The following is a 27,713-nucleotide window of genomic DNA, read 5'->3' on the forward strand; positions in this document are numbered from 1 at the left end:
CTGAGGGGTGACATTTGAGCTGAGGCCTGATTGATGAGCGTGAACCAGCTATGGGAAGATTGAGGTACAACGTGCCAGGCAAAAGGAACACTGTATGCAGAGGTCCTGAGCTAGATGTGAGCTTGATGTGTGTTTGAGTTGAGGAACAGACTCAGGGTCCGTGTGGGCGGAGCTTAGAGTGAAGGGAAGTGAGCAGACGTGAGCCACAGTCTGGCCACGGAGAGCCCCTGACCTTGGTCAGGAGGTAGAATTGTGTCCTCAGTGGATTTATGTATTCTCCCTGTGCTCCTCAAGCATATTGGTGCCTGAACCATTGGGCCTCCCTTAGCAGGACAGTGGGGTTGGAGAAGGTGACCTCTCTGTGTTCCTAGTTCTGCACATCCCACCCTCGCCTCATAGTTGCGACCCCTGGGCATCTCCCAGAACCTGGAGAAGCCACTTTTGTGGCTCCTTGAGATGCAGATGCTTTTGTCTGCCTCATGATAGCTGCCAGGAGGTGGACCTTCAGGACATCCCATGCTGAACTCAGATTTGGTGAAGCGTTCCTAGGTCAGTCCCAGTTCCATTGCAGCAGTGCCTTTCTTGGTTCCTTGCTGTCTCCCAGCCAATGGGAGCCCCGTTCACTCAGCCAAGGCTAGTTAGGAAGCACCCACTCTGCCTTGGGCACTGTGCTGAGATTACTTCGCTGGGTAAGATGGTCACCAAGCTGCGGTTGGTGTGGTTAGGAGAGGCAGGACAGGTGACGATGCCATGTCTCCCTCCCCATCAAAGATGTTTACCTCCACTTTGACCTTGCCGCCTTGAGCACGCGTGGCATCTTAGGTGTCACGCCCTTCAAATGACAAGTTTCAAGGGCTTCCTTGGAGCCTGTGCTCTGTGAGGCACCTCCTCTACTTGTAATCCTCATACCAACTCCGGACTATAGGTACTATTTTTATACCCTTTTTCAGATGCAAAAACGGAGGCTCAGAGGGGCTGTGTAACTTACCTCAGGAAGCAGAGCCAGGGTTCACACCTAGGCAGTCTGGCTTCAAATCTTGTATTCACAACCCCAAGGCTGTGTTGCGTCCCCTGGCCCTGGCACTGGCACTGTCCCTCGATGAATCCAGCATTGTGACATCTAGAATATTGCTGGCTCATATGGGTCCTATTAACACAGACTAAACGGACAACAAGATTGTGTAAGTCCTTTGTGACCTGGCTCAGAGCATTCCATCTTCCCCTGACGATGGGAGTATAAAACGGTCTCAGGGTAAAGAGTATCGCGAGCTGGACACAGGAGCTCCAGGGTGCATAGGAGTACTGTCGGGGAAGAGATAGCTTTGTAAAATGTAAATAGGATCATGTCCCTTTCTCCCTAGCTTTCAGGGCTTCAGTGGCATCTCATGGCTATTTGAATGAATTATAAAATTCCACACATGCTCTTGGAGACCTTGAGGGTCAGGATCCTGCTTGTGACTGTAGCTTCATCTCTTGTCCTTCTCGGTGCTCATTCCACATAAGCTATGCCAGCCGCCTTTCTGTTCCCTCGCCAGGCACCTTTCTGCCTGGGAAAGCAGGCTATGGCAGTGTAGCACGCAGACTTTGGTGCCAGACTGCCTGGTATCTGATCTCAGCTCCACCTCTTAATAGTCCGCAACCCTGGGCAAGTTTATGAACATCTCAGTATTGCAGTGTTTCTGTCTATAACGGATACTGCTAATCCCTCTCCCCAGGGTCGTCTAAGACTAAACAAGGTAGTATGCTTAAAGTACCTGCGGTAGGGCCTGGCTCATAGGCCATTCTCTGAAAGTGTTCACTCAGAACCTTGGTCCCTGCTGATCTTCTGCTGGTATACCCTTCAGCCACCTCTTGCCTGGCAAACTCCTCATCCTTTGGGTCTAACTAAAAACCACTGCCCTGGGGAGCCTTTCAGAATTCCCTGTCTCTCTACGAAACTAGCTCAGGTGTCCCTGTGAAACTTTCCTTCAGGAATGTTAACCACAGTTGTCATTTGTGAGCTTGGCAAAGTCAAAGACCTTGGCTGACTTGCTTCCACTCTGTCCTAGTATGGAGCATGTGTTGGGTGAGTGTATTGAATGAATGGGCAGAAGGGGACTGGCCAGTCAGCTCGCTGTTGTGCTCAGCAGTCAGAAGCTGTGACCATTGTGTGAGATGACATACCTCTTCTTTCTGCCCTTCCAGAGCACTCTGCCTTCCCAGGCAGGCAGCTTGTCACTGCTTTCAGCAATGTACCTGCCTCAACGCCAGAAGCCATGGAGGAGATAAGGTAGCCCCCCTCCCCGGACCGGATGGGGAAACCCAGTTCAATGGATACAAAATACAAGGATGACTTATTTCGGAAGTACGTGCAGTTCCACGAGGGCAAAGTGGACGCCCCCCCCAGCAAGCAGAGGCCTGGCAGCGATGAGCACCTGCGGGTGGCGGCCTCGACCCTGCTCAGCCTGCACAAAGTCAGCCCTTTTTATCGATTCCGGATGATCCAGTTCTATGAGGTGGTGGAGCGCTCCCTGCGCTCACTGGGCTCTGCCAGCCTTCGAGCCTTGCACTGCGCCTTTGGCCTGCTAGAGACCCTGGGCGTCAACCTCTTTCTCTACCCATGGAAGAAAGAGTTCAAAAGCATCAAGGTAAGTGCCAGGGAGGTGTTCTCTACGCCTTCTCCCCGCTCCTCCCTCGCCTCCCTGGCCCACCGGCCCTCTGGGCTCCCCGCTGCCTCAGGAAAAACCACCAGAATGACCCCGCCTCCCCAGCTTGCCTGTCTCTTAATCTTAATCGAGATTCCCTTCTCTGGCCACTCACGTCATAGCTGTAAGGTTGGAAAGGTGGGCAGTACCCAGGTTATGTAGGGCCCTGCGGTCCAGGACAGAGGTGTTGCTATGAGTCTGATTGATGGCAGTGAGTTTGGTTTTTGGTTTTGAAGGCGGTGATGGGACCTGATTAACATCTGAAAAGGCTGTTCCTGGCTGTTGGGGTATGGCTATGGAGGGACATGAGTAGGAACAGGGAGGCCAGTGAGGGGGCTGTCGCTGATGTCCAGCAGCTGGGGGGGGGGGCTTAGGCGAAGAGGGAGCAGTGGAGAAAGAAGGAAGACGATGCTCTGAGAGGGACGGAATTCTCGCTGATTCTGATGCAGTGATGATTCACCATGTCGGGCCCTTAAGTCTGCTGTGCTGTTCAGATCTTTCCAGGAATGCCGGAGAGGAACATTCTTGTTCTTCTGGCGTTTGACCCATAATCCACTCCCCTTTGTCCACCTGAGTTTGTCCTGGCTGCCTCATACAAAGCAGAGCCTCTGTGCCCTGTGTCCCTCCACTGATGAAAGGTGCGGGGCTATGATTTCCCGCGCACTAGTGCTCAGAGCTCTCAGGACACATCGGTCCCTGCCTTGTGCAGTGGGGAGCTGGGCGGCCACTCGCTCCCCTCTCCCCACCTGCTCCAGCGTAGCCCCTGTTGTATGTCTCAGAGAGAAAACCCTGCCCCTTTTTTCCCTTTCCTCCTCCTAGACCTACACAGGCCCATTCGTTTATCACGTCAAGTCGACGTTACTGGAAGAGGACATAGGGGCCATCCTGAATTACATGGGCTACGTGCCAGAGTTGGGGACTGTGTACAAGCTCCAAGAGCTGGTGGAGACCCTCCAGGTGAAGATGGTCTCCTTTGAGCTCTTTCTGGCCAAGGTGGAGTGTGAGCAGATGCTGGAAATCCACTCACAAGTGAAGGACAAGGGCTACTCTGAACTGGATGTCGTGAGTGAGCGCAAGACCAGTGCCGAGGATGTGCGGGGCTGCTCAGACGCCCTGCGGTGGCGGGCCGAGGGCAGGGAGCATCTGACAGCCTCGATGGCCCGGGTGGTGCTCCAGAAGTCAGCCAGTGAGCGGGCAGCCAAGGACTACTACAAGCCCCGTGTGACCAAGCCCTCGAGGTCAGTGGACACCTATGACAGCCACTGGGAGAGCAGGAAGCCACCCCTGAAAGCTTCATTGAGTCTGCGGAAGGAGCCTGTGGCAGCAGACTTGGGGGATGACGTCAAGGACGAGATCATCCGCCCGTCCCCCTCGCTCCTGACCATGTCCAGCTCCCCACATGGCAGCCCGGATGACCTGCTGGCTCCCTCTCCCAGTAACGGCCTTGGCCTGCTGCGCAGTACATACTTCTCCACTCAGGATGACGTGGACCTGTACACAGATTCAGAACCGAGGGCCACGTACCGCAGGCAGGATGCCCTGCGGCCGGATGTGTGGCTGGTCAGAAACGACGCCCACCCCCTCTACCACAAGCGTACGACCCCCGCCAAAGAGTCTGCCCTTTCCAAGTGCCAAAACTGTGGTCTGTCATGCGGCTCCACCCTCTGCCAGCGCTGCGACAGCCTGCTTGCCTTCCCTCCGGCCTCCAAGCCTAGCGCCATCCCCAGCAAGGCCTCCACCCACGACAGCCTGGCCCACGGGCCATCTCTGCGGGAGAAGTACGTGAGCCAGAGTCAGGGCCTTGACCGGCTGCCGCACCTGCACTCAAAGTCAAAGCCCTCTGCCATGGCCACCTCCCGCTGTGGATTCTGTAACCGCTCGGGCGCCACCAACACCTGCACCCAGTGTTCAAAAGTCTCCTGTGATGCCTGTCTCAGCGCCTACCATTACGACCCCTGCTGCAAAAAGAACGAGCTGCACAAGTTCATGCCCAACAACCAGCTGAACTACAAGTCCACCCAGTTCTCCCATCTTGTGTACAGATAGACTTGACCTTGCACTTCTGCTACAAGGGCTACACCACTGACCGTTCTGGTTCCACGGTGAAGAGTATGAATGCATTGATCTTGGAAGCAGGGGCCTGCACTTGAGCATGTAGGTGCCGGGGGTTCGCGGAGCTGGCTGCACCACAGGGAGGTTCACTCAGCCACCATTGACTCGTGTTTCAACTGATGGCTGCTTTGTCGTTTGACAAGGGAGAGGGTGGCGCTTCCGTTTAGATTCATTTTGCTAATCTCTCCACTCCCTGTTCAGTTGTGTTTCTTTGAAGAGGATTGCTGTCTCTGGGACTCTTCTCATCTCTCCTCCATTCACCGTGAAGACACCTTGGACTGGGAATGGCACTTCCAAATGCCCACCTGGAGTGGTGAGCTAGAGGCCTGTTGGCTTGTGAAATGAGCCCTCCTGCCATACTGGGACCTCTTCCAGTGGCTCATCCCTTCTCTGCCCCGTCTCCAAGACAAGCCTCCCCACCTGGACTCCCTGCTTCCTGGCCTCGCTTGCCTGTCCGGGCTTGAAAGGCCACATTGAGTCCAGTATTAGGTGAATGTCAGCCTGTTGCCAAGTGCAGCTCATGTTTGCCCCCAGTGTTCGTGACCTTCCCTCCAAAGCTGTGCCGTTCTGGTTCCAGCTGTGTGGACCTTCCACAGCAGGGTGGGCTCTTATCCTTTCTGTTGTTTGCACATGCCCCTATTACTGTACTGTAAATAGATATTTTTAAGATTTATTTTTAAATAAATATACAACTTGTCGCGTGTTTCAAAGTGGTTTAGAAAATTAATTATGTAGCTATTTATAAAGACACCCCTGGGTTCTTCTGTCTTCCGAGGGAGGGTCTCATGTTTGTATTGTAGCCTCCACTCACCACAGCCCAGGTGAAGTGCAGAGTCTGGGGGCAGAGGAGGACCTGAGACAATGTCCCTTTTTCTTGTGTTGGTGGAGGCCACTCTGTCTTCCCTACAGTAACTGTCTATATACCTACCTCCAGCATGCACGTAGGGTGCGTGCGGGCGTAGAGGTGAGGCCGTGTGCCTGCTGACTAGTGACGGTCAGGGGCCTCACCCTCGGGATCTACAGCCCTGGTCACTGGCGCTTGCGGAACGTGAACCTCACGCTCCAAACTTCTTGAGTCTTGTTTCAGAAGGAAAATGATTTGGGATTCCCTTCATCCCTCCGTCCCCGTCCTCCTCTCCTCACCTGTTTCTGGGACTCATCTGCAACAACACTGCGATCTTTCTGCACTAGAAATAGGCAGGGGTCAGCGTGCACCCATTAGACAAACATCTCTGACACTCAGCTGAGCCTAAGACAGCCTCCCAACTCCTTATGTGAATTACTGACCCCTGCAGGGCAGGAGTGGGGCGAGAGTGTGAAAAGAGGACAGCATCATTGTGAACTAAGAAAACAAGATATTTTAGCTCTAAGTGTCTGCGTTGTACAGCATCTCACGGGAACTTGCACGCAGAGAGCTTTCCAGTGGAACGAGGGATTACCCTGCTCTGGAGCAAATGGGAACCTGGTGGAATCCTGAGGCCGCTGTAATTTGCTGATGTGCTCCCGACTCAGCTGAGTGAGTTTACGGTTTTTCAAATCTTATATGGCTCTTTTTTAAACATCTGGTAGATCACATGTAGGCGGCCTGGCGGTACAGTGGTGAAAGCACTCAACTGCTAACTGACAGGTCAGTGGTTTGAACCCACCAGCCGCTCCGTGGGAGAAAGATGTGGCAGTCTGCTTTTGTACAGATTGCAGCCTTGGAAACCTGGGCAGTTCTACTCTGTCCTTCTGAGTTGCTATGAGTCCGAGTCCACTTGATGCCATCGGGACAGGTAGCTCACGTGTAGATATACAATGTGTACATAAAGCTGAATCTCAATCACCTTTGTTAGAAGACCAGCCCATTCGGGGCTTTCCTCTCTGATGCTCTAGCTTTTCACGTTTCAGAAACGTCAGTGCCTGTTCCGCTCCTGCGAGCTCTAGTTTTCTAGCTCTCCATTTCTAGTTTGTTCCTGCTGCACTACAGTAACTCTCCCGACCAACCATGACGCCACGTCACTTACACAGTGAACACACACAGGAGTGGGAACTCATGCTGGGAGCAAAAGTCCTGTGGCTGTAGATAGCATCATGCAAGGACTGTTCATGGACCGGGATGGGAGCTGCCGCGACCCTGTCCCTTCTTGGTGTGTATCTTACTGTACGAGGTTGCTGTGATTGAGGTAGTTAAGTATGTGATAATTTTAAAATGCAAATGTTTTGCATTTGATTTCTATCAATGCTTGAAATATCGAGAGATGATTAAAAAGATAATAAAGTGTCTTCCATTGTTAAGTATGTGTGTGGAGTTTTATGTCCCCTCCCTGCCTCCGTCAAGCCTGGATTGCACAGGCTCTTTGGTTATTTTCCATTCAGCCTCATTAGTTCTTTAATCACTTATTTCTACTCTGCGAAACTGGCAAATGCTGTGCCAGGTGCTATGCGTGCTGATACTGTACAGATGCCCGACTGCACGTGGCTGAACAGCCACACTGTAAGGCAGGAAAGGAGCCCTGCTGGTGCGGCAGTAAAGCACTTGGCTGCTAAGCGAAAGATGGGTGGTTTGAACCCACACAGCAGCTCTGCGGGAGAGAGACGGCCATCTGCTCCCGTAACAATTACAACCAAGAAAACTGGGGGGCAGTTCTGGCCCGTCACATGGGGCTACCCAGTAGCAATAGCATGAGGTGGATGCTGTTGCCACCCCCCTCTTGCAGACGAGGAAAAGGCAGAGTCCCACCGTGTTTCCTGGAAGTGAGGCTGCCTGCTCCAGAGAAGGGGCTCGGTGGCGGTGAATAACATCATAGGAAGATTAATTCCACCTTTAATTCCTTGGGTCCATTTCAGGGCCTCAAGGAGGGGGTCTCAGGTAATGCTCCCTAGCGAAGGGAGAGTGGGTGTCAGGCTTCAAGCCTTTGGTGCAGAAGTTTAGCTGCCTTCTGTTTAGGGCGAGCTGGGCTGTGTTTCCATTGCAGTAGTGTGAGGAGAGGGGATTGCTTTTTTTTTTGTTTTTTAATTGTGATTTGGGTGAAAATTTACAGAGCAAATTCACTTTCCATACAACAAGAAACAGAATCAAGACTTTGTCTCATGACATTGACTACAATTTTCCACAATGCAACAGATCCCCTTCCACTTCCTCTTGATAATTACCTCTTCCCTGTGTCCATCCCTTCATGCACTCCTGTCCCCTGAGCCGTCTCCCTGTGCCTAAACAGCCCTTTCTCCCATGATTCATCTCTCCAAGGAGTGTATCTATCTCAGGTAAATGTTCAACTTATATGCCTATCTTTTGTTTGGCTGGAAGCCACAGGTGTGGGTTCAATTCCAGACTGAGGGCAGCTAGGAGCCATAGTCTCGGATTCCACCAGGCTCTATCACACTGGCAAACCTGCCCCCCCCCCCGCAATGATTTTTACTTTTGTTCCACATTATTCTTTCTCCCTGTCTATCCAGGATCTCCTACATAGATCCCCCTCCGAGTGGTTGACAGTGGTAGCCGGTCACCATCTCGTTCTTTTGGTCTCATAGTCATATAGGTTGCAGATTGCATGGTGTTCCAGTTACAAGGACTAATTATTTCCATGAATCTTTGGTTTTCATCATTCTTCTTTGCTCTGGATGAGGAGAGACCCATTGTTGCATCTAGATGCCTGCTTGCAAGTTTTTAAGATCCCAGTCACTACTTGCCTAAGAGGAGGTGGAACAATGTTTTTTGTAGCAAATAACAACAACAACATGCCAGTTGAACTTGATGTCCCTGCAACTGTGGTCCTGAACTCACTGGTTCAACTACTCGGTCACTCTGGGTAGCTGGCTGTGACTGAGAAGTGACTACAACCTTGTCCCCTGTCAGCTCTACTATACACCTGGGAGTTATAGAACATTCGAATACACTTCTAGGACCATTGTCTGCCAGCCCTATACATGGTCTTGGGGTACACTTCCTGCTTCATAGACTTACCTCATAGTTCAGCCTGTCCACCCATCCACTCGTATACTCATGTTTGCCTTCACTGACAGCGTAGTACTGTATGTGCAAAAGGGTTCATCTTTGTTGTCTGTACCTCCCATGTACCTCTCTGTGTCTTCCTCTTCTTTAAGGCCACCATGTTGACCCCTCACATTTAGTACATTGCCCTTCTCTTCACCCATATCAATACTTATCTCTACTTTACCTATCTGTTTCCTGGCCTCCCCTCCCCTCCCCTCCCACCCCTGGTAACCAACATAGAAAACTTCCTTCCATAGATAAACCTTTCCTTGATTGTTAAAATAACGGACTAATACAATATTTGTCCTTCTGTGATTGACTTATTTCACTCAGCATAATGTCCTCCAAGTTCATCCACGTTATGTGGGGTTTTGCAGATTGTACATTATTTTTTAGGGTTGTATAGTATTCCACTGTGTGTATGTACCATAGTTTGGTTATCCGTTCCTCAGTTGATGGACACCTAGGTTGTCTCCATCTTTTGGCTGTTGTAAATAGTGCTGCGATGAACATGGGTGTGCGTGTGTCTGTTCTTGTCATGGCTCTCACTTCTTCAGGATATATACCTAGTAATGGAATGGCTGGGTCAAATGGTATTTCTAATTCCAACTTTTGAAGGAATTGCCATATTGCTTTCCACAGTGATTGTACCATTTTATGGTCCTACCAGCAGTGTACCAGAGTCCCAATCTCTCCACAACCTTGCCAACATTTGTTATTTTCTGTCTTGTTGAACTTTGCTACTACTGCTGGGGCAAGATGGTATCTCGTTGTTTTGATTTGCATCTCTCTAATGGCTAATGATCGTGAACATTTCTTCATATGTTTGTTGGCTGCTTGAATATCCTCCTTGGTGAAGTGTCTATTCATGTCTTCTCCCCATTTTTTAATCGCATTATTTACCTTTTTGTTATTGAGGTGTTGGAATTCTCTATAAATTCTAGAGGTAACTCCCTTGTCAGATATGTCATTGCCAAGTATTTTTTCCCAATCTGTAGGTTCTCTTTTGACTCTTTTGCAGAAGTCTTTGGAAGCACATAAAAATTTAATTTTTAGAAGGTCCCATTCACCTAGTTTCTCTTTTGCTGTTTGTGCATTTTGGGTTATGCTTGATAGTATATTTATGCCATATATTAAAGCCCCTAAATGTGCCCCTAGTTTTTCCTTGAGGAACTTTATAGTTTTAGGTTTCACATTTAAGTCTTTGATCCATCTGGAGTTAACTTTTTGTGTATGGTGTGAGGTATAGACCTTGTTTCATTTTTCTGCAAATGGATATCCAGTTTTGCCAGCAACATTTATCAAACATTCTCTTCCCCATTTAATGGATTTCGGCCTTTTGTCAAAGATCAGCTGACCATAGGTCGATGGAGCTATTTTGGGTTCTCAATTCTATTCCATTGGTCTATGTGTCTGTCACTGTACCAATACCAGGCAGTTTTGACTACTGTGGCTGATAGTAGGTTTTGAGATCTGGCAGTGTGAGACCTCCTACTTTGTTCTTCTTCAGTAGTGCTCTGCTTATCCGAGGTCTCTTTCCTTTCCATATAAAGTTAGTGACTGTTTTTCCATATCCTTAAAAAACTTTGATGAGGTCTGGATTGGGGTTGCATTGAATGTATAGATTGCTTTGGGTAGAATTGACATTTTCACAATGTTCAATCTTGCTATTCACAAAAATGGTGTGTTCTTCCATTTATGTAGATCTCTTACGGTTTCTTGAAGTAGTTTGTTTTAGTTTTCTTTGTATAGGTCTTTTGTGTCCCTGGAAAATTTATTCCCAAGTATTTTATTTATTTATTGTAAATGGTATTGATTTCCTTATTTCTTTTTCAGCAATCTCTTTGCTGTTGTAGAGGAATCCAACTGATTTTTGGGTGTTGATCTTGTGTCTTGCCACGATGCTAAATCTCTCAATTAGTTCCAGTAGATTTTTGACTGAGTCGCTTGGGTTTTCTAGGTATAGGATCATATCATCAGCATATCACATTTTAAAATCAATTTAAGGTGATCTTTAAAAATGAGAATCGACTCAAAGCAAAACATGGCAGAAATTGCAGGGCTGGCAGAAGAGCAGCCGAGGTTTGGGGACTGGCCTGTGCTGGTGACCACCACTCTGCTGGCCCTGTGAGGGGCATGGCTGTTGGGGAAAAGACTGATGCATTGTGGGATGAACGTGCAGTCCTTGGGCCAGACCAAGGCCAGGTGCTGGGTTTGTTTTACGCCATAGTATGGGAAATGGCGTCACTGTCCTCTACTGCCATCCCTTGGGTGTCTCTTCAGCTGGACAGTCGCTTTTCAGAGATGAGCACCTGCTCCTGTGAGCTGCGCCCTCACAGCAGATTGCTGCATTTGCATATGTAAATGACACACTTATTTAAACATCGTCAGGCCCACCAGCTGTCCCACGCAAGCTCTGCTGCCAGCTCCAACCCCAATCTGTGCACCCACATGCCTGTGTCTGGCGGGGGGACGAGAGCTGTGGCAGACACTGCTAATCACACCCCGATCTTACTCAGCCCTTCTTCCTTGGTAACTTGAAGCCGAGTTTTGTGGTCAGATACATTGGCCATCCAGAATCAACACTGAGTTTCCCAGCCTCTGCTGCTGCCGGGATGGCCCCACCACCAAGTCTCCTCCCTGCAGTGGAAAAGCGCTTTGTGTGACTTCTGCAAAGGGGCAGCTCCCGTCTTCCCAGCCTGCTGCTTCCTCCTGCCTGGAGGGGCTGCGATGCGGGAGATGGGGCAGCCATGAGAAAGCTAAGGGGGAGTCCGGTGGAGAAGTGGGGCACCAGGCTGAAAGGGGCCTGCGTCCCTGGTGCTTAGAAGAAACAGAAAACACACACAAGCAACAAGATCTTTAAAATCACCCATAATCAAGGGGAACCAACGTTAGAACTTGACATCTGTCCTTCCAGATTTTCTTCCTGCATATCTGCACATAATTTAATTTTTCAAGGCTAATGCTGTATGTTGTTTTGAAGTCTGCTTTTCTCATTCCATATAGTTATATCGGGATTACTGTTGCTACAACATAAAGACCAACCAGAAGTGGTGTGAACAATAAGGACGTTGACTGCCTCCAGTTCTGGGATTGGTCAATACACTGTGTGACAGTGTCACTAAGAGCCCACGGGAGGAAGCAGGCCTGGAGATCGGCTTCCCAAAGGCGAGCCGTGGCCAAGCCTCTGGGGCACGGCTCTACTGGACACACAGGGTCGCCGCGAGGCAGAGCCGACTCGGCGACTGCCAGCATTTGCCCTGTGACTGCCTTCGGGGGTGGATGCTGAGATTGTCTTTGATCTCCAGGAAAGAATATTGAGGCTCAAGTGCACATGGGGCAAGATGCCTGGCTCACACTGAGCGCTTCCGCCTCCTGTTTCCAGGCCTGGATAAGGAGGGGCTCAGGGAGTCTGGCTCTCTGGTCCTGGGCTTTTTTTTTTTTTTTTTTTTCCCCATCTTTAATGTTAAAAATCAAAAGGAGGCAGGCCAGTGGGGAAGACAGCACTGAACTGCTTCATACTCAGCAAGTCCAGTGTCTGCACACAATACAGGCTCTTGCTTAGGAAGACAAAGCAGAGCCCTTGGCCTTCCTGTCTTTCCACTTTGCGCTGGTGAAGTCGTCCCTGTGGCCTCACGGTGGCTGCGGCAGGTCCAGGCCCTACATCCTCCCATAAAGGAGGGAAAAGGCCAGGGAATGGCAAGGGAGTGCTTCTCGTCTTGGAGTGTCTTGAGAGGGAGAAAACATTGCTTCGTTCTTCCACCAGAATTAGGTCATAGGCCCCGTTCCTCAGCCAATCACAGTGATTAGGAATAGCTGGACTGGGAACGGATCCATTACCCTGCAAAGGACATGGCCACCTATTATACAAACAAAGTGGGTTCTCTCAGCAAAGATAACAGGGCACAGAAAAGACATGGCAGCTGGGTGGGCAAGCATGTGCTTACATTTCTTTTTCCTTGATTCTGTTTTCGTCACTTGGCTATCTCATCCTGTGACAGTGAGCGTCTTGTCTTTCTAACAGTGGTCAGTGATGGCAAGCATTGATCTACGGGTGGATAGATGGGTGGATGGGGTCAATGACAGGTATGTCTTGGCAGTGGTGTGTGTGCCCATGACCATGTATAGGGCTGGCAGATGATGTTTCTACATGCATATTTGTATGTGTTGTAAGAATGTCCAGGTGTACAGTAGACGAGGGACAAGGTTGTGGTGGCTTCTTGGCCACAGCCAGCTACCCCAAGGGAGTGAGTAGTTAGACCTGTGGGCTCGAGACCATGGTTGGAGGAGACATCAAGCTCAACTGGCATAACATACTACACAAAAATATTATTCTACATCTTATTCTGGGGTCTTTAAAGCTTGCAGGTAGCTATCTAGATACAAGGATGGGTCTTTCCTTGTCCAGAGCAAAGAAGAATGAAGAAAACTAAACATGCATGAAAACAATTAATCCAAGGGCCTAGTAGACCATGAGATCCTCAGTCTCTAAGACCACGAGACCAGAAGAACTAGATGGTGCCCAGCTACCACTGTCAACCACTTGGAGGGGGATCGATCGGTGCAGGAGATCCTGGTTAGAGTGGGAGAACGATGTAGAACACAACTCAAAATCATTTAAAAAAAAAAAAAAAAAAAAGTTTTTGCTTTGTGTTCTGGTTACCTAGTGCTGCTCTGACAAGAAATATACCACAAATGGGATGGCCTTAACAAACAGGAGTTTATTCTTACAATTTGGAGGCTTTAAGTCCAAGTTCAAAGGGCCAGGCTCTAGGGGCTGGGTGAAAGCCCCTCAACCTTGGGGTCCAGCTCTGCCTCCTCCTCCCGGCCCACTGGAGCTAGAGGTGTTTCTTCACTCAGACAGCTGCTGGCTGCTGAGGCCAAGAAGCCCCAAGGTTGACAAGTAAAAAGGCATAGTCCTGATGTTACCAAACCACATGGCAGGCCGTTAATTTAAGTCCATTGTAGTCCCAAGGTCGGCAGAGCATAGCAGGCTGCTGAACAATGACATGGCTACATGCAGGGTCCAAGCGTGCCATAGGCGAGAGACCATTCTCAAAGCTTCTCCTTAAATACAGGAAGCAGACCACATCTCAAAGACAGCTCCTCAGCTGCTTGTGGTAGATCCCACCATGGAGTTGATTGCCATTCTCGTCATGGGGAATTACCACCAGCTGCCCAGCCACTCAACCAGACCTAGCCAAGTTGACATACAAACATAACCATCACAGGCTGATACAGTCTGGTGAGACCCCTGAGAGTATGGACTCTAGTCACCCTTCAGGTCTGGAACTGAGCTCACTCCTTTGGCTTCCAGCCAAACAATAATACAGGCATATAGGTGAACATGTACATCAGGTAGATACACTCCTTGGGAGAACAGAAGGGCAGTGTTTGCACAGGGAAATAGCTCGGGGGACAGGAGTGCATGGGAGGAGGGAAGAACACAGGGAAGAGGTGGCTACGGGGAGGAAGTGGCAAAAGAGCTGTTACGCTGTGGGGAATTGCAGTGTCCTGAAACAAAATGTATACGAACTACGGTACAGAAATGAATATGCTCTGTAAACTTCCACCCAAATCATAACAAAAATTAAAAACAAACACAAAAAAACCTACGTGGAATCAACTGACAACAGCAACTGAGAGCAGACAGGGAACTTGGGGGCAGTGAGTTCACGTTACGGGGGAACAAAGCAGTCAGCAGAGGAGGGTGGGCGCGGCTGCACCCCCTGCAGCATGTCGTCAGTGCCACTGGACACGCAGAAGCTCTGAATCAGTCACCGTTCTGTTGTGTCTCGTCTCACCAACAAAAAATAAATTACAGAAAAAAGTGGGACAGTGGGAGCTGAGAGGCACCTGTTGTCTTCATCCCAACCCTCCCTTCCTATGTCCTGCCGACCCAGGTTGGCAGCCCTGGACCAGGTGGGGGCCGCGCGTGAGCTGTTCTTCTCCCTTCTTTGTCTGTGTGTGGGTAACTGCAGGGTTTGGAGGGACCTAAGAGGCCCACAGTTCTTGCCTCCTTGCCAGACCACCCTATGCCCGGGGTCAGGACGGGCTCTCCTGCCTGGCTTTATTTTCATATCACATGCATTTGTTTGTGTCTATTACGGTAAGTCGCTCCTGGTGCCTTCTGGAAGTATACCAAACCAAAAAGCCAAACTTACTGCCATCAAGTGGATTCTAACTCTTAGTGACCCTGTTTGGTTTCAGAGGTGGAGGATCTTTACGGAAGTAGGTTGCCCCATCTTCCTTCTGCAGAGCAGCTGGTGGGTTTGAACCACCAGCCTTCGGGTTAGCAGTCAAATGCCTTAGGCACTGCACCACCAGAGCTCCTATTTTGGAAGCATGGGGGGGGGAAGCGGGGGGGGGGTTTATAAACAAACCAGTGCCCGACTTCCGTCCTGACTTCCATCCTACGGCAGTATGGGTCCCGAGGGCCAAGGCCCTGTGGGGGCTGACATGACCCCAGGGTAGACCAGTAGGGCTCTGAGGGCTGGCCCTCTGAGGGCAGAACCCGAGTTGGCTGGAAGAAGAGCAGGGTCCAGCTCACACTCTCAGCCCCTCGGCCACAAGTGCTCCTCACTGAGTGGCACAGGCACTGTGGGCCCTGGCCTCACCCAAAGCTTCACTGGAGACATGTCTACAGCTGGCCAAGAGGGAGGTGGGTAGTGTGTGACACATGGCTGAGCTCAGGTGCGTGACCCGCGTGTGCGAGAAACCCCTCAACGTGAAGACAGAGGCCGGCTGCTTTGGTAGCATTCCTTTTTATTTCTAAATAAATAAATAAATACCCAGTGTGGTACTCTCTTCCATTTCGGAAATCTCTGAAGAGTTCACAGCGATGACACTTCTGCATGACACTTCTGCAGCCGGCAAGACAGCTCAGGCCCCACCCATTTCCTACCGTCCCTCCCTGTCCCCAAGCAAAGCCCACAGCCAGGAGAGTAGCAAAGACTCCCTCAGGGACCAGGCCCCTCCCAGATGGCCAGCAGTTGACTTCCCACAGGTCCTTCAGACAAAAAGAGGTGCTTAAAAAAGTCTGTCAATTTTACAAAGAAAATCACCAAAAAGAAAACAAGGTTCTGATTAACCTCCAGGACGAATCAAGCTTTGCAGCTGAAAACATTCCGCCTTTGGTATAAGCCATGAACGTGGCACCAGCTGTTTGAGTCAGGAGCCTCCTTGGATGAAGCCAGTGCAGGACTGGAGGCTGTCCCCCAGGACATGACAGGCCTTGGGCGAGCACGGGCCACAGGGCTGATGGGTGGCTTCTTCTCCCTGGCCGCCAATCTGCATTTATGTGTGGCGACCCACTCCCACGCACACATAGCTTGGTCCCTTGCAGCGTCCGAGCTCACAAGGCAGGCGTGGAGATGACCAAGGTATGTTTACCCCTTTGGGATGGGGTCGCCAGGTGGGAGTGGGTGAGATGGTGTGGGGCAGAGGGGTGGGGGTGGGGAGCACAGATGTGCTGTCTTTAGTCACGTGGTACCTGTGACTGGTGGCCCATAACAGCTCTGAGCAAGGGTCAGAGCCTACATGGGGCGTGGCTGCTGCTGCTTTGCTTGGGACTCGGGGGTTTTCGTTTTGAACCCTGAACCCTGCCTGGGGCCCTGGATCCTGGGTTCCGGGTAGAACCTATCAGTGATACTGGTTGCTGCACCCACCCTGTCTCAGATTTGGTTTCCTCCCGCTCATCCAGCAGGGGGCACACTAGGGAGTGGCGGGTGGCCGCCTCCTTTTTTGCCTTGAGCCCTAATCAACAGCAGAGGGCTGCCCCAGCTTCCTCCTTGCACTTGAGTTGGGGACCAGTTCTGAGGCCAGGCCCCCACCAGGTCATGCTGTGCTGACCACCCACCACCCTGCCCCCACATGCACCCTCCCCACTTCCAGAGCAGAAGTGGGGTCCTAGCTGTAGCCACCTGCTGGAATTCCAAGCCTGAAGCCCCCATGGGCACGTGGATCTGGGACCCTCATGAGGCTGTGCCTTGCTGATGGCACATCTCACGTGGTTTAAAGTGAGGACCCCCACTCCCCCATCTTTCTGTATTTTACTATGTACAAAGAAATCTGCCACCTGCTGCCAAATCAGGGCTGACAAGGGCTGGGCCTGCCCCTCAGCTTCAGGCCGGCAGGGCCCGGGCAGCATCACTATTCTGTAAAGAGGTGACGGGTTTCCGGGGAGGAGAAGGATTCATTTCTGTCCTTGACTGAGTGTGTGTCAGACGATGAGACTGAGCCGCTCTCAGCCTGGCCCTGGCGCTTAGCTGGCCCACTGCAAACTCATCCCCTGGGGACCAGGGTGGGGGGAATCCGTTTCTATGCCCATGAGGCCTCACACCTTCAGGGTGTGGTTGACCCGAGGGGTCCTACAACCTATCAGGCTAGAAAAAGCACATGACTTATTCCAAGAAATGGTTCAAAATCGCAGGGCCTGCTGTGGAGGGGTGGGGTGGGGCTGCCACTGCAGGGAGACAGGCGTGTCTTCCAGGCTCACTGGCCCATGGGGCAGCATTTCCAAAGGCCACACACAGCCTTCATACCCATCAGCTCACACCACAGGGTTCCCTTTCTACCTGCTGCAATTCTCCTCTCCCATGGCCTAGACTTGACAGAAAAGAAACACATAGGAAGTTATGGCTAAAATGGATACTCTCGCACCTTCTGGGTATTAACTGCCCCCAAATAACAACTATTAGGTATGCAATTTTTGATTCGTAGTCAGATGTTTGAAAAAACCCACGAGAAAAACAGATCTCCGCGGCCTTTTCCTGAGAGAACCTTTTGCCTGCTACAAACGCAGACTGCCCAGGGCATGGGCATGCGATCCCGGGTTGCTGAACTCCTGCTCGGCCAGCAGGGGGCAGAAGAGGCTCACGGGAGAAGCAGGCAGGCACTGGTGCTTTCCAAGAGAGGAGCCCCTCACAGCAAAGCCCTGGGGACTCTCCCACCAAGGACACCCCCCCCAGTAAACAGCGTGCTGTTGTGCTGGTATAGTGTCTACAGGATCCAGCTAAAAAAGGAGGTGTGGCAGGCCATGGCATTTGTTGACAAGGACAGTCTGAAGTGATGGACTGAGAAGATGCCAACTCTCCACTCCTAATGTATGAACTCACAGCCAAAAACTAAAAGAAATAAATAAAATCCCGGCAAGCTCGTGAGTTTGCCATACCTCTGAGATCAGATCCTGAATTTCAAGGGAGAAGTAACTTGCTCCCAAGCTGAGCCGTGGGAGGGCAGTCCATGAGGGCAGGCCTGGCCTCAGAGCCCTGAGCCCTGCCCAGAAGCGGCCTGGCCCCAGAGCTGTGGGCCAAGGGCCCTTCCCCCCACTCACCTCTTCTACTCTTTCCCTGAAAAGACCCAATTATGCAAAGCTGTTTGTGCCCCTCCAGTGGGATGCAAGGCGGGTGAGACAGTTGTTCTGGGTCAGAGTTAGGGGTTAAAGTGGGAGATTACAAAGGGGCAGTGACTATATCTGAGGTCCACCAAGTACAAATCTGCTTCTTTTAGGCTAGAAGGGAAGCTTGTGCTTCCTGCCTGCCTGGCCTTGCCCTTGTGTTTCTGGGAAAGGGAAGGTGTCAGGGTCGGGGTGCAGCTTCACAAATGGCACGTGATGGCCAGGAGTCCTGCGGTCAGTGCCTCCTGACACCAGAGCCACGTGCTACTAGAGGCTGGAGAGAGGAGACATACCTGCTATCAGCCCAGGACCCATTCTGGCTCCCGGCTCACTCTATCCCCACAGAGAGCCAAGGACAAACACACAAGGAGTGGAACCACCCAGAGGGCCGATGTGGGCCAATCCCAAGGCACCAGCTAGGACCCAGAACCACGTGACTCTGCCAGCCACCCGTAGATGGGCTGAGTTAAACAGCTGTGAGATCATTAAAAGGCAGGTAGGAGAGGATTTGACACAAAGTGGCTCCATTCATCTGGACAAAACTACGCTGGCTGGGGAGGTGGAGCCAAGGGAGTAAGACAGAGAGCAAGCGTGAGAGCAAAACTGCGCGTGTGTCTCTGTGCGTGTATGTGTGTGAGAGAGTGCACACGTGTGCAAGTGTGTGCAAGCACTGTGACTGAGGCCTGGGGTAGGACTAGGTGAGGCTCTGGCTGCCCTGATTTCAGGCTGCTAAGGAAGGTTGGGCAATCCTACTTCCGTAGTGATACTGCCTCGGAAACCCAAGGAGGGGTCGCTATGAGTCGGGGCGACTCAACGGCAAACAACAACAACAACAACAAAGGTACCAGTGGGGGAGGGGGAGGAGAGGCACCAGTGCTCTGTGGAGCTGGGACCCAGCTTGGGGGGGTGACTGGGACCCAAGATGGTAGATAACTGGGAGAGGAAGAGATTCCCAGTTAGCAGAAATGGTAGCAGTAGGTCAACAGTGGGCAGACTTCCAGCTGGACAAACAGTAACAATCGGGTTGGGGACAGGACGACTGCAGCAGGTGAGGGCATCGGATGGCGGTAAGTGACTGCTGGCTTGCACTACTTTGTCAAAGTGCAAGAATTTGAACTGAAGACAGCGGCTGGGGCCCACGTGAGCCCTGGACCTCTAGCTTTTCCCTCTAGAGGGCGCTCTGACCTCACAGACTGGTTCGCTCCTCAAACCCAGGGTGGCAGTTTCCAGTGGGTTCGAGAGAAGGCCTGCACCCTGCGTGGAGCTGTGTAAGCATTCAGCGTTCCCAGAGAAGGGCTGCAGCTGCCTGCAAACTGCTGGCCAGGTGCCGGTCAGTGAAAAATGAAAAGGTCACTCAGTTTTCCTTCTCAGGGACTGTGAACCATCAGAGGGGAGGGAGCGGGAGCCTGTTGAGGTTGCTAGGCCCTGCCCTGGCGTCCCGCACGTGGCTGCTGTGGCTTGGACACCTTGATGAGTCCGAGGGGAACACAGCTGGCTCCTTGCCCACTGGTGCGGGCGCTCCTGGGGTATGATAAGAGCAGGGGCTTGGGCACTCCTGGTCTCAGGCTGGCGCTTGGTGGGCGCGCTCCAGGCCTCTCCTCTCTCAGCATCCTGGCCTGTGGGTGATGGTGCACTCTGGCTGCAGAAGCAAACGTTTTACCTGGGACGGGATCATCCCAATCTGCTGCTGACATCAGAGTCTGCATGGGGAGGAGCAGGGTGGACGCTTGCTTCGAGCACCCACTGGCCCCACAGGCCGGGCAGTCCTTGGGTAGGATGACTCTGAGGGCTAACTCCATCTGCTGTCTCACCTCTGCAGAGGCTGCTTCCGGGGGCCCTCGCTGGGTGTCCGTGGGCAGCAAACACCCGCCCCGGCAGCAGGAAGGCGTTGGAGGGCCGCCTAGGGGGTCAGAGCAGCTCCTGCTCGTCGTCCTCGGAGCCCGAGGGGCCCTGGCGCACCTCCTCGTACCACTTGTTGGTGAGGGTTTTCATCTGGATACGCCCGTGGTGGAGGTCCTGGGACGAGAGACACCATCAAGTGCTAGCCAGGCCTCAGTCAACTCCAGGGACGGGCAGGGAGGCTGCTTGTACTGTGTGTGTGTCAGGGGGTGTGTGGGGCGGTGTGAACGGCCACAGGCAATTCCAAGTGCCATCCAGCTGACAGTTTCCTTTGTTGGGGGGGGGGTGGTAACAGTAGGTATCATTCGGAAATGTGATGTTAGAAACGGTTCTAGAATGAGACACACGTGGGCTCCATCCCAGCTTGGCTGTGTGACCTTGGGTGAACTACTTACCCCTCTAGACTCAATCTCCCCAGCTGTCTAGTGAGCTCATAGCTGCCCTCTGCTGCATGGGTTGTTAGGGGAATGAAATGAAGCAGCCAGGGAACAGGCCAGCCCAGAGCCTGCTGGTAACAAGAACTACAGACTGAGAGCTGTCCCGGCCACCTCTGGAACAAGACAAGGGCGAGGCTGGACCAGCCCTCATCCCCAAGGCTGAGTGATCCCCACCGCATCTACATGGGGCAGGCTGAAGGTGTGAGCCAAGCAGACCCAAGCTTGTCCCTGTCCCCAAGAGGCCACTGTCACCCAGAGGCTAGCAGGGCCCAGCCTGGGCCATTGCCGGAGGCCTTGGCATGACTGAAAGGCCCACACAGACATGATTCCTCAGCTCAGATGCAGTAGCTGATCAATGTCCCGAGTCGATTACCCAGGAAAACCAAAGTGTGCCAACAAGTCTATCAGCAGCCGACCCTGAAGACGGCAGCAGAGGGAAACCACAGGTGCCGAATCCCTGCTGGGCCCTTCAAACGAAGGAAGGAGAGCCAGGCGGGCGGAGGGCCATGGGGCTGGGCCCATGCCAACACTGCCCGAGAGCCTTCCCACCCCAGATTGGCCCCTGCAGGTTTGAGCAGAGGCCAGAGGGCCGTGGCGTGAAGGGTGCAGGCCCGTGGGCCTTCGGAACCCACCTCCTGGGTCAGCCTCCGTGTGAAGAAGGGGTTCAGGTACTTGGCATCCAGCCACATGAAACCTTTGAGGTCCTGCCGCCGGATATAGTGGGCCTCGTACTCCTCCTCGGTGAGCTCTGACAAGTGCTCCGACTCAACAGTGTTGCCCTGCAGGACGGAAGGTGGTGGGAGGACCTCAGGAAGGTGCCTGGGACCCTGCCTGCCCCAGGCCTGGCCGGTGGGGCTTTCCCGGCCAGTGGCCCCAACCCTAGCCTCACTTTAGAATCCCGGAGGCTGCAGGCAGCAAAGGCCTGTCCCAGGAGCCTGCAGTGAGGTCAGAATTCTGGGAGGGGGCCTGGGGCTTGTTTTTGAAGCTCTTCCCGTGGTTCCAATGTGCAGACAGCATTGGGAAGGGCTGTTCTAGGTGATCTTATCACCAGCATTGTAACAAGGGACTTTTTTTTGCCTGTAGCTCAGTTAGCAATAGTTCTGGGCTGTGGGCAGGTATTTGCTGATCAAGGCTGTGCAGGGAAGCGGAGGGACGAGGAAATGACTGTCAGAGGAACGGGGCCGTCTGGAGGTGAAGTGTGGGCCCAGGGTCGGTGCAGAGCCATGCAGCGCTGCTCCAGGCCCAGCACTGCCCCCACCCCGCAGGGTCCAGGAGGCAGACGGCGATCTGAATGCAGGTGTGCTGCTCTGACTCAGAACGAGAGGCCTGGGTGCAGCAACGGGGCTCTCCTTGGGGCTTCTCGGGCAGTGGCAGGGCTGTGGCCGCTGGAAAGCAAGGCGGGAGGGCGGAGTGTCTGCACACCCTGGTCCTCCAGCTCCCCAGTCACCGGGAAGCCTCGTGGGGACAGACTGCTGGCCCCACCTGCACAGGCTGATTCAGTAGGTCTGGGGTGGGCCTGCAAATCGGCATTTCTGACAAGTTTGCAGGTGACGCCCTCGGTCCAGAGGCCTCACTCTGGGAACCACTGATTCAGTGCGGTGGTGCCGGGCCCTGCAGTCTAACTCGGCTCTGACACCGGACGGCCCTGGATTTGGCCTCTCTGGGCCTCGGTGCTCTGGTCTGCAAAATGGGGATAATGAGAACATGTGCTTCCTGTAGGTCATGAGGATGAGGTTAGACAGTCCGAGTGGCTGCAGCCCAAGGGACAGCCGACAGAGAGCAGCGACTCTTGTTCTGAGGAGACAGCCTGGTGTGACTGGAGCCATGCTCTGCCAAGCGTGGTTGGGGGATGGGCAGCGGCGGCAGCAGTTGGTAACTCGTTAGAAACAGAATCCTTTGGGAGGCCGCCCACACCTACGGGGCGCGCTGGCGGTGGCCTCAAGGTCTGTTCAACAAGCCCCCACCGATGCCGACGCTGACACACGCTACAAGGCTTGAGGACCCGTTTGCTGCAACTTTTGTTACAAATAAACAGGAAAGTTGGTGGGTGGGGTGTGGGGAGCCGCTGAGAGTGAGAAAGTTCTGCCTGGAGGGCGACCCAACGGCCCCCTTCCCGCACTGCATTGCCAGGAAGGCCCAGGAGGGCGAGTGGGGTCCAAGGCCAGTCCGGAGCCCAGCTCTGTCAGAAGTGGCCCTCGCCTCCTCTCTCAGCCTCTCCTGCCTCAGGAATTCTGTGCGTTCAATTACAGCTCAAAGCTACCAAGGGCTGAATGAAGAGAGCAGCATTTCTGAGAATGCACAGGGTGTATGGTGTGTGTGTGTGTGTGTGTGTGTGTGTGTGCGCGCGCGCGCGCGTGTGCCACGTGCAGGAACGTGAAACCCTGGCTCAGCGTGGGGGCCTGAGGGTGCAAGGTGGCAGGGGGGCAGCCTCAGGGCAGGAGGGCGGCCTGGAGGAAGCAGAAGCGGGCCAGGCTACAGAATCTCAGCCTCCACGGCAGCTGGACCCTGAGCACCTCCCAGCCTGCATTAGGCCCTTGCCTGTCCTCGGTGGAAGGCGCCGTTCAGGGCCCTGACAGCCACTGCAAGCCACCATCCCCTCAGGCTGGGGCCTGCCTGCATCCTGACACCTCCCAGTCGTGGGGCCCGATGGGTGGTGTGGCTTCCGGCAGGGGAAACCTCTGATCTGCCCCTCGTAGCCCATGGCGCCCGTGCAGGTGCAGAGCGGGAAGCGTCTGGAGCAGCCCAGGGCCTGCCTAGCTCCAGGTCAAGAGGCTGTGCACCACACCCAGAAGCCACGCTTCCCAGCTCACTCCTTTGCCTCCTCCCAGGTCAGGCACTGGCGCGCGCGTGCGCGCGCATGCGCATGTGTGGAGTGCGGGGACCCTGACAGCATCGCTCCCCTCCCCCCATTTCCTCACCCCCACCCCCCCGCCCCCAGGCCCTGCCCCACTCACCATCTTCTCCGTCTTACTGAGGTTGACGTCCTTCTTGTTCCTGCGGCGCACCTTGGCGTCCTCTATGTCCATGAGGCGGATGAGGGGCATGGTGCTGCCGCCCAGCAGCAGGATGGTGAAGAGGACGATGATGATGGTGGTGGTGCCAATGAGCTGCCGCTTCTCCATGGGCTCCAGGTCCAGGTGCAGGCTCAGGGCGTAGGGGATGGCCCCCCGCAGGCCTGCGGGCACACAGGCAGCAGCGGCTGCATCACCGGCCGGCCTCGACCTGGGCCCTGCCCATCACGGTGGTTGGAACATCCCCTCCCCCCAGCGCCTCGACCCAGAGGCATGACTGAGTGGGGTGCAGAGAAGTGAGGGTCCCTGAGTAGATCCAATGAGGTGCCCGGGCCAGGCTACAAAGCTCGAGTGTGTATGTGCATGCATAAAGGTTCACCAAGGCCAGCACCAACGTTTCAGGAACAGGGTGCAGTCCTATGTGCAGGCACCATGCTGAATGCTTACAGGCAAAGCGCATTTGCCCTTCACAGGAAATCTGCCCAGCAGGTCTGACGTTCTCCACAGTCCACAGGCCGAGAGAATCAAGTACCTGTCGGGGCCACGCAGCTCACCCAGGTAACAGCACAGGTGGCTGTGGCTTCTCCTGGCCCCCGCAGCCCTGGGTGTGCTCTGGTGGGGAGCACGGCTGCTGGAAACCCTGCCACCACCTCTCACTAACTCCCTTTTTGGCCCCCTACAAAGCTGCTGCTGGATTTAGGGGTACGGGCCGTAGCTGAAGCAGCATTTCCTCTGGGAGACTCTCTGGGAGCCACGTGGAGGGGGACAGGGCAGTCCTGGCTCTGCCCTCACGGCACTCCCTGAGCAGCTGAGAGGAGAGACACTGTGTAAGTGCTGTGTCCAGAAAGGCCGGACTGGGGGGAGGGCCACAGTCTACAGTGACAGGCCCTGACCCGACACCCAGACATCAGGAAGGAGTGGGGGCAGGTAGGAGAGTCGGCATTCCAATCAGGAAGTGTCCACAGCAGCCAAGAGCAGGAAGGCCGGTGGCATGCTGTGCTGTGTGACAGATGGGGGGTGGGGTCTGACAAGGCAGGGCCTGTGATCGAAAGGTCCCTGGGCCATGTCCTAAGGGCACTAGGAGGCAAGGAAGTAAGATGACAGGTATGTCCTGTGGAAGGGGAATCCCATTACGGAAGCAGGCTGGGCAGGAAGGTCAGCTGTTTTAGACAATGACAGTGAGATCCCAGTGTCTCCACTTTTTTGAGATTTTCAACCACTTCAAAGGATCAACCACTTCACAAGAACACAGGAAAAAAGCAATTTAGGCACTGGTTTAAAGAAAAAAAAAAAGGAAAACAAAATGTTTTCCTCACAGGCAAAAACAATTGAGGAATACAGAGCTTCTCTCACTACACACACATTTTTTTTTTTCCCTCCAAACAAAGCCTTTTGAGGGAAGAGAATCTGAGAGAAACGCACAGATCTGCTGCTGGACAGAGAAGAGCCCCGTAAAGCGTGTCCTGCTCCCCGGCCACATGGCACTGCTCTGATTATAATATTTAAACAAGAAAGCCGGGGGAACTTTAGACAGCGCTGTCTGCTCAGAAGCAAACTGAAAGACGCGCGCAAATCCAGTTCCTTAGGAGTCTAACGTACAGGAAATGACTTCCACCCTTTGCAAAGCAGAGACCGGAGCTGAAACTGTCACCTGAGGAACCAGGTGTCGCCTTTAAGGTACCAGGAGTTCGTGACTGAATGAAAAGATGTCCACATGTAGCCTGTAATGCAAAAAGTCCACAGTCTCACCTGCTGTGTTCTGAGCAGACAGGTCAGAGCGAGTCCTTCGAGTCTCAGGCCAAGGAGAGCGTCACATGCACTAAGCGAGGCTTTTTCCCTCTTGGGGCCCAAATGGCCTCATCTGTACAAGAGGCCTGGTACCGCCCACTTACAGCAGTGCTGGGAGAGGGACTATCTGCCAAGTGGCCAGTTTAAGGCCTGCTTTACAGTCACCAAACCAAACCCACTGCCGTCAAGTAGATTCTCACTCAGCCACCCTCCAGCACAGGACAGAACTGCCCCACAGGGTTTCCAGGGCTATCAATCTTTATGGAAGCAAAGCCCAAAGCAAACCCACTGCTGCCCCAAGAGGAGAGAGTACAACTGCCCTACAGGGTTTCCAAGGCTGTAATCTTTACAGAGGGAGCTCTGGTGATGTAGTGCCTAGGGCATATGACTGCTAACCGGAAGGCTGGGAGTTCAAACCCCCCAGCCACTCCTCGGAAGGAAGACCGGACAATCCACTTCCGTAGTGATACCGCCTCGGAAAGCCCGGAGGGGTCGCTGTGAGCTGGAACCAGCTCAACAGCAGTGAGTTTGGGTTTTTCTTTTTTAAAAATCTTTATAGAAGCTGACTACCACATTTTCCCCTCTCAGTGGCTGATGGGTTTGAACCACTGACCTTCTGCTGCCCAGCTGAGCACTTTCACCACTGTGCCACCAAGGCTCCTCTGATTTATAGTGGGTGCCGGTTAAATAGGAGCATTCACGATTTCTGGTTTATGAGACAATTCGTTTTCAAAGGGCTCCAGCACCTCGATGACAGATATAGTCAAGATTCGACTCTGACTTACCACTGAACCACATGATGAACATCATCTTTGGTGTGATTTTATGATCCCGGAAGAAGTTCAGCAGGTACGAAAGGGGGAAGATGTTCACTGCTCTGCCGAACAGCACGAGCACCTGTGAACAGCAACACACCACGTCTCAGACGGAAGCTCTGGCTGTTCACGCTGCAGCCTGTTGCTGGGGACACACAGCTCAGACACGCCCACGCGAAGTGCAGCCTTCTCCTGGCCACAGCCCAGGTGAACAGCACAGCGCTAGTCGGACTGGGCCTGGGGGCCTGTGGGTGCCGTTTCTACGCGTCTGGGAAAAGACAAAGCTTTGCTCATGAAGTTTCAGTAGTCGGCACAGAGGCCCGACAGGCAAGGGCCGACTGCTCAGTACACAAGGCAAGCACGGGCTTACTTCCGCTTCTTTGCGTAGTGAACAATTTCACCTCTTTGATGGAGTGAAAAACGTGAGACTGTTCACTACAGATTAGTAAGGAAGCAGAAGTAAGCCTGTGCTTACCTTGCTCCCTGGACACTCTGCCCCTGTCAGGGATGGTAAATTTGAAAAGAAGTTTTGATTCTCGGGGAAGGTGCTGTGTGGGAGACAGATGCTAGCCACACACTGCAACAGAATCTTTGCTGTGTGAAAAAAGACGAAACTGTTCACTACGGATTAGGAAGTAAGCACAAGCAAGCCTGTGCTTACCCTGCTTAGTGGGTAGTCTGACACTGCTCACAGGGTATAGTGGCTTCTTTGGTAACGACAGTGGATGGAACAAAGCCAAATGCCAAGAGGGCATGCGGACAGCTCCAGGGCTTAACTGAAGGGCACACCTGCCTTCTCCGAAGGCGCCTGGCCACGGGACGCCTGTGTTCACCCTCCTCACTGTGCCAGCTCCGGAGGGACAGACAGAGTGTTTCTGCCTCTCCCAGGGGGCCCACTCCTCAGGGAGAGCAGGGAGACTGAGAAGAGACGACTTGTGCCTTCAGTCAGCGCCGCTCTCCAAGCAGAAGGACCCAGCACCGGGGGAGGGGCCCTAAAAGGCGCCCCTCGCCCCCTGCCTTGCCAGTTGTTGGTCTTGGCTTTTGGTGCCTGTTATGGACTAAATTATGTCCCCCAATATCTGTAACCTGTGGTTATAGCCCCACTTGGTAACGGGTTTTCTTTTTATGCTAAGAGCTATATCAGTGGGGGTGCCGTATCTCAGCTACAGACCGCAGGCAGGGAGGAGGGAAGATGCATGCCTGGGAGGACTGTGGGGACAGAAGCTGGAAGGAGACAGGGCCCTTCCTCCAGAGCCCACAGAGACAGTGTCCTCCCCGAGAGCTGGCTCCCTGAATTTGGCCTTCGAGCCTTCTAAATGGCGAGAAAACAAATTTGTTTGTTAAAATCATCCACTTGTGGCACTTTGGTTGCAGTAGTGCTACCTTGGTAACTAAAACGCAACAAAGTGCCCGACCACAGCAAAGGCACGGTGGTCCGTACAAAAACTGGCTTTAAACGCACTGCCGTTGAGTCGGACCCGACTCATAGTGACACCTCCTTGGGTTTCTGAGGCAGTATCACTACGGAAGTAGATTGCCCAACCTTCCTTCCGAGGAGTGGCTGGTGGCTTTGAACCGCCAGCCTTCTGGTTAG

At 53.2% G+C, this 27,713-nt stretch overlaps 2 protein-coding genes across 2 annotated transcripts in view; one reads left to right on the forward strand and one right to left on the reverse strand.

The window, feature by feature from the left end:
• The first annotated feature begins 2,212 nt into the window (after positions 1 to 2,212).
• SPATA2 (spermatogenesis associated 2) lies at positions 2,213 to 4,730 on the forward strand. Its single transcript, XM_007938323.2, has 2 exons — positions 2,213 to 2,627; positions 3,504 to 4,730. The coding sequence occupies exons 1-2, from the start codon at positions 2,292 to 2,294 to the stop codon at positions 4,728 to 4,730; spliced, it is 1,563 nt and encodes a 520-aa protein (XP_007936514.1). The 5' UTR covers positions 2,213 to 2,291.
• Positions 4,731 to 20,077: 15,347 nt separating this feature from the next.
• The window catches only part of SLC9A8 (solute carrier family 9 member A8), an 85,627-nt gene continuing 77,991 nt past the window's right edge, over positions 20,078 to 27,713 (reverse strand). The window contains exons 14-17 of the mRNA XM_007938324.2: positions 26,090 to 26,201; positions 23,460 to 23,680; positions 21,138 to 21,284; positions 20,078 to 20,185 (exon numbers count right to left, since the gene is read on the reverse strand). Coding sequence (XP_007936515.1) covers positions 20,078 to 20,185; positions 21,138 to 21,284; positions 23,460 to 23,680; positions 26,090 to 26,201 — 588 coding nt within the window. The remainder of the gene's footprint in view (positions 20,186 to 21,137; positions 21,285 to 23,459; positions 23,681 to 26,089; positions 26,202 to 27,713) is intronic.

Source organism: Orycteropus afer, unplaced genomic scaffold, assembly GCF_000298275.1.
Source record: "Orycteropus afer afer isolate SDZICR_OR568_19922 unplaced genomic scaffold, OryAfe1.0 scaffold00049, whole genome shotgun sequence".
Taxonomy (NCBI): domain Eukaryota; kingdom Metazoa; phylum Chordata; class Mammalia; order Tubulidentata; family Orycteropodidae; genus Orycteropus; species Orycteropus afer.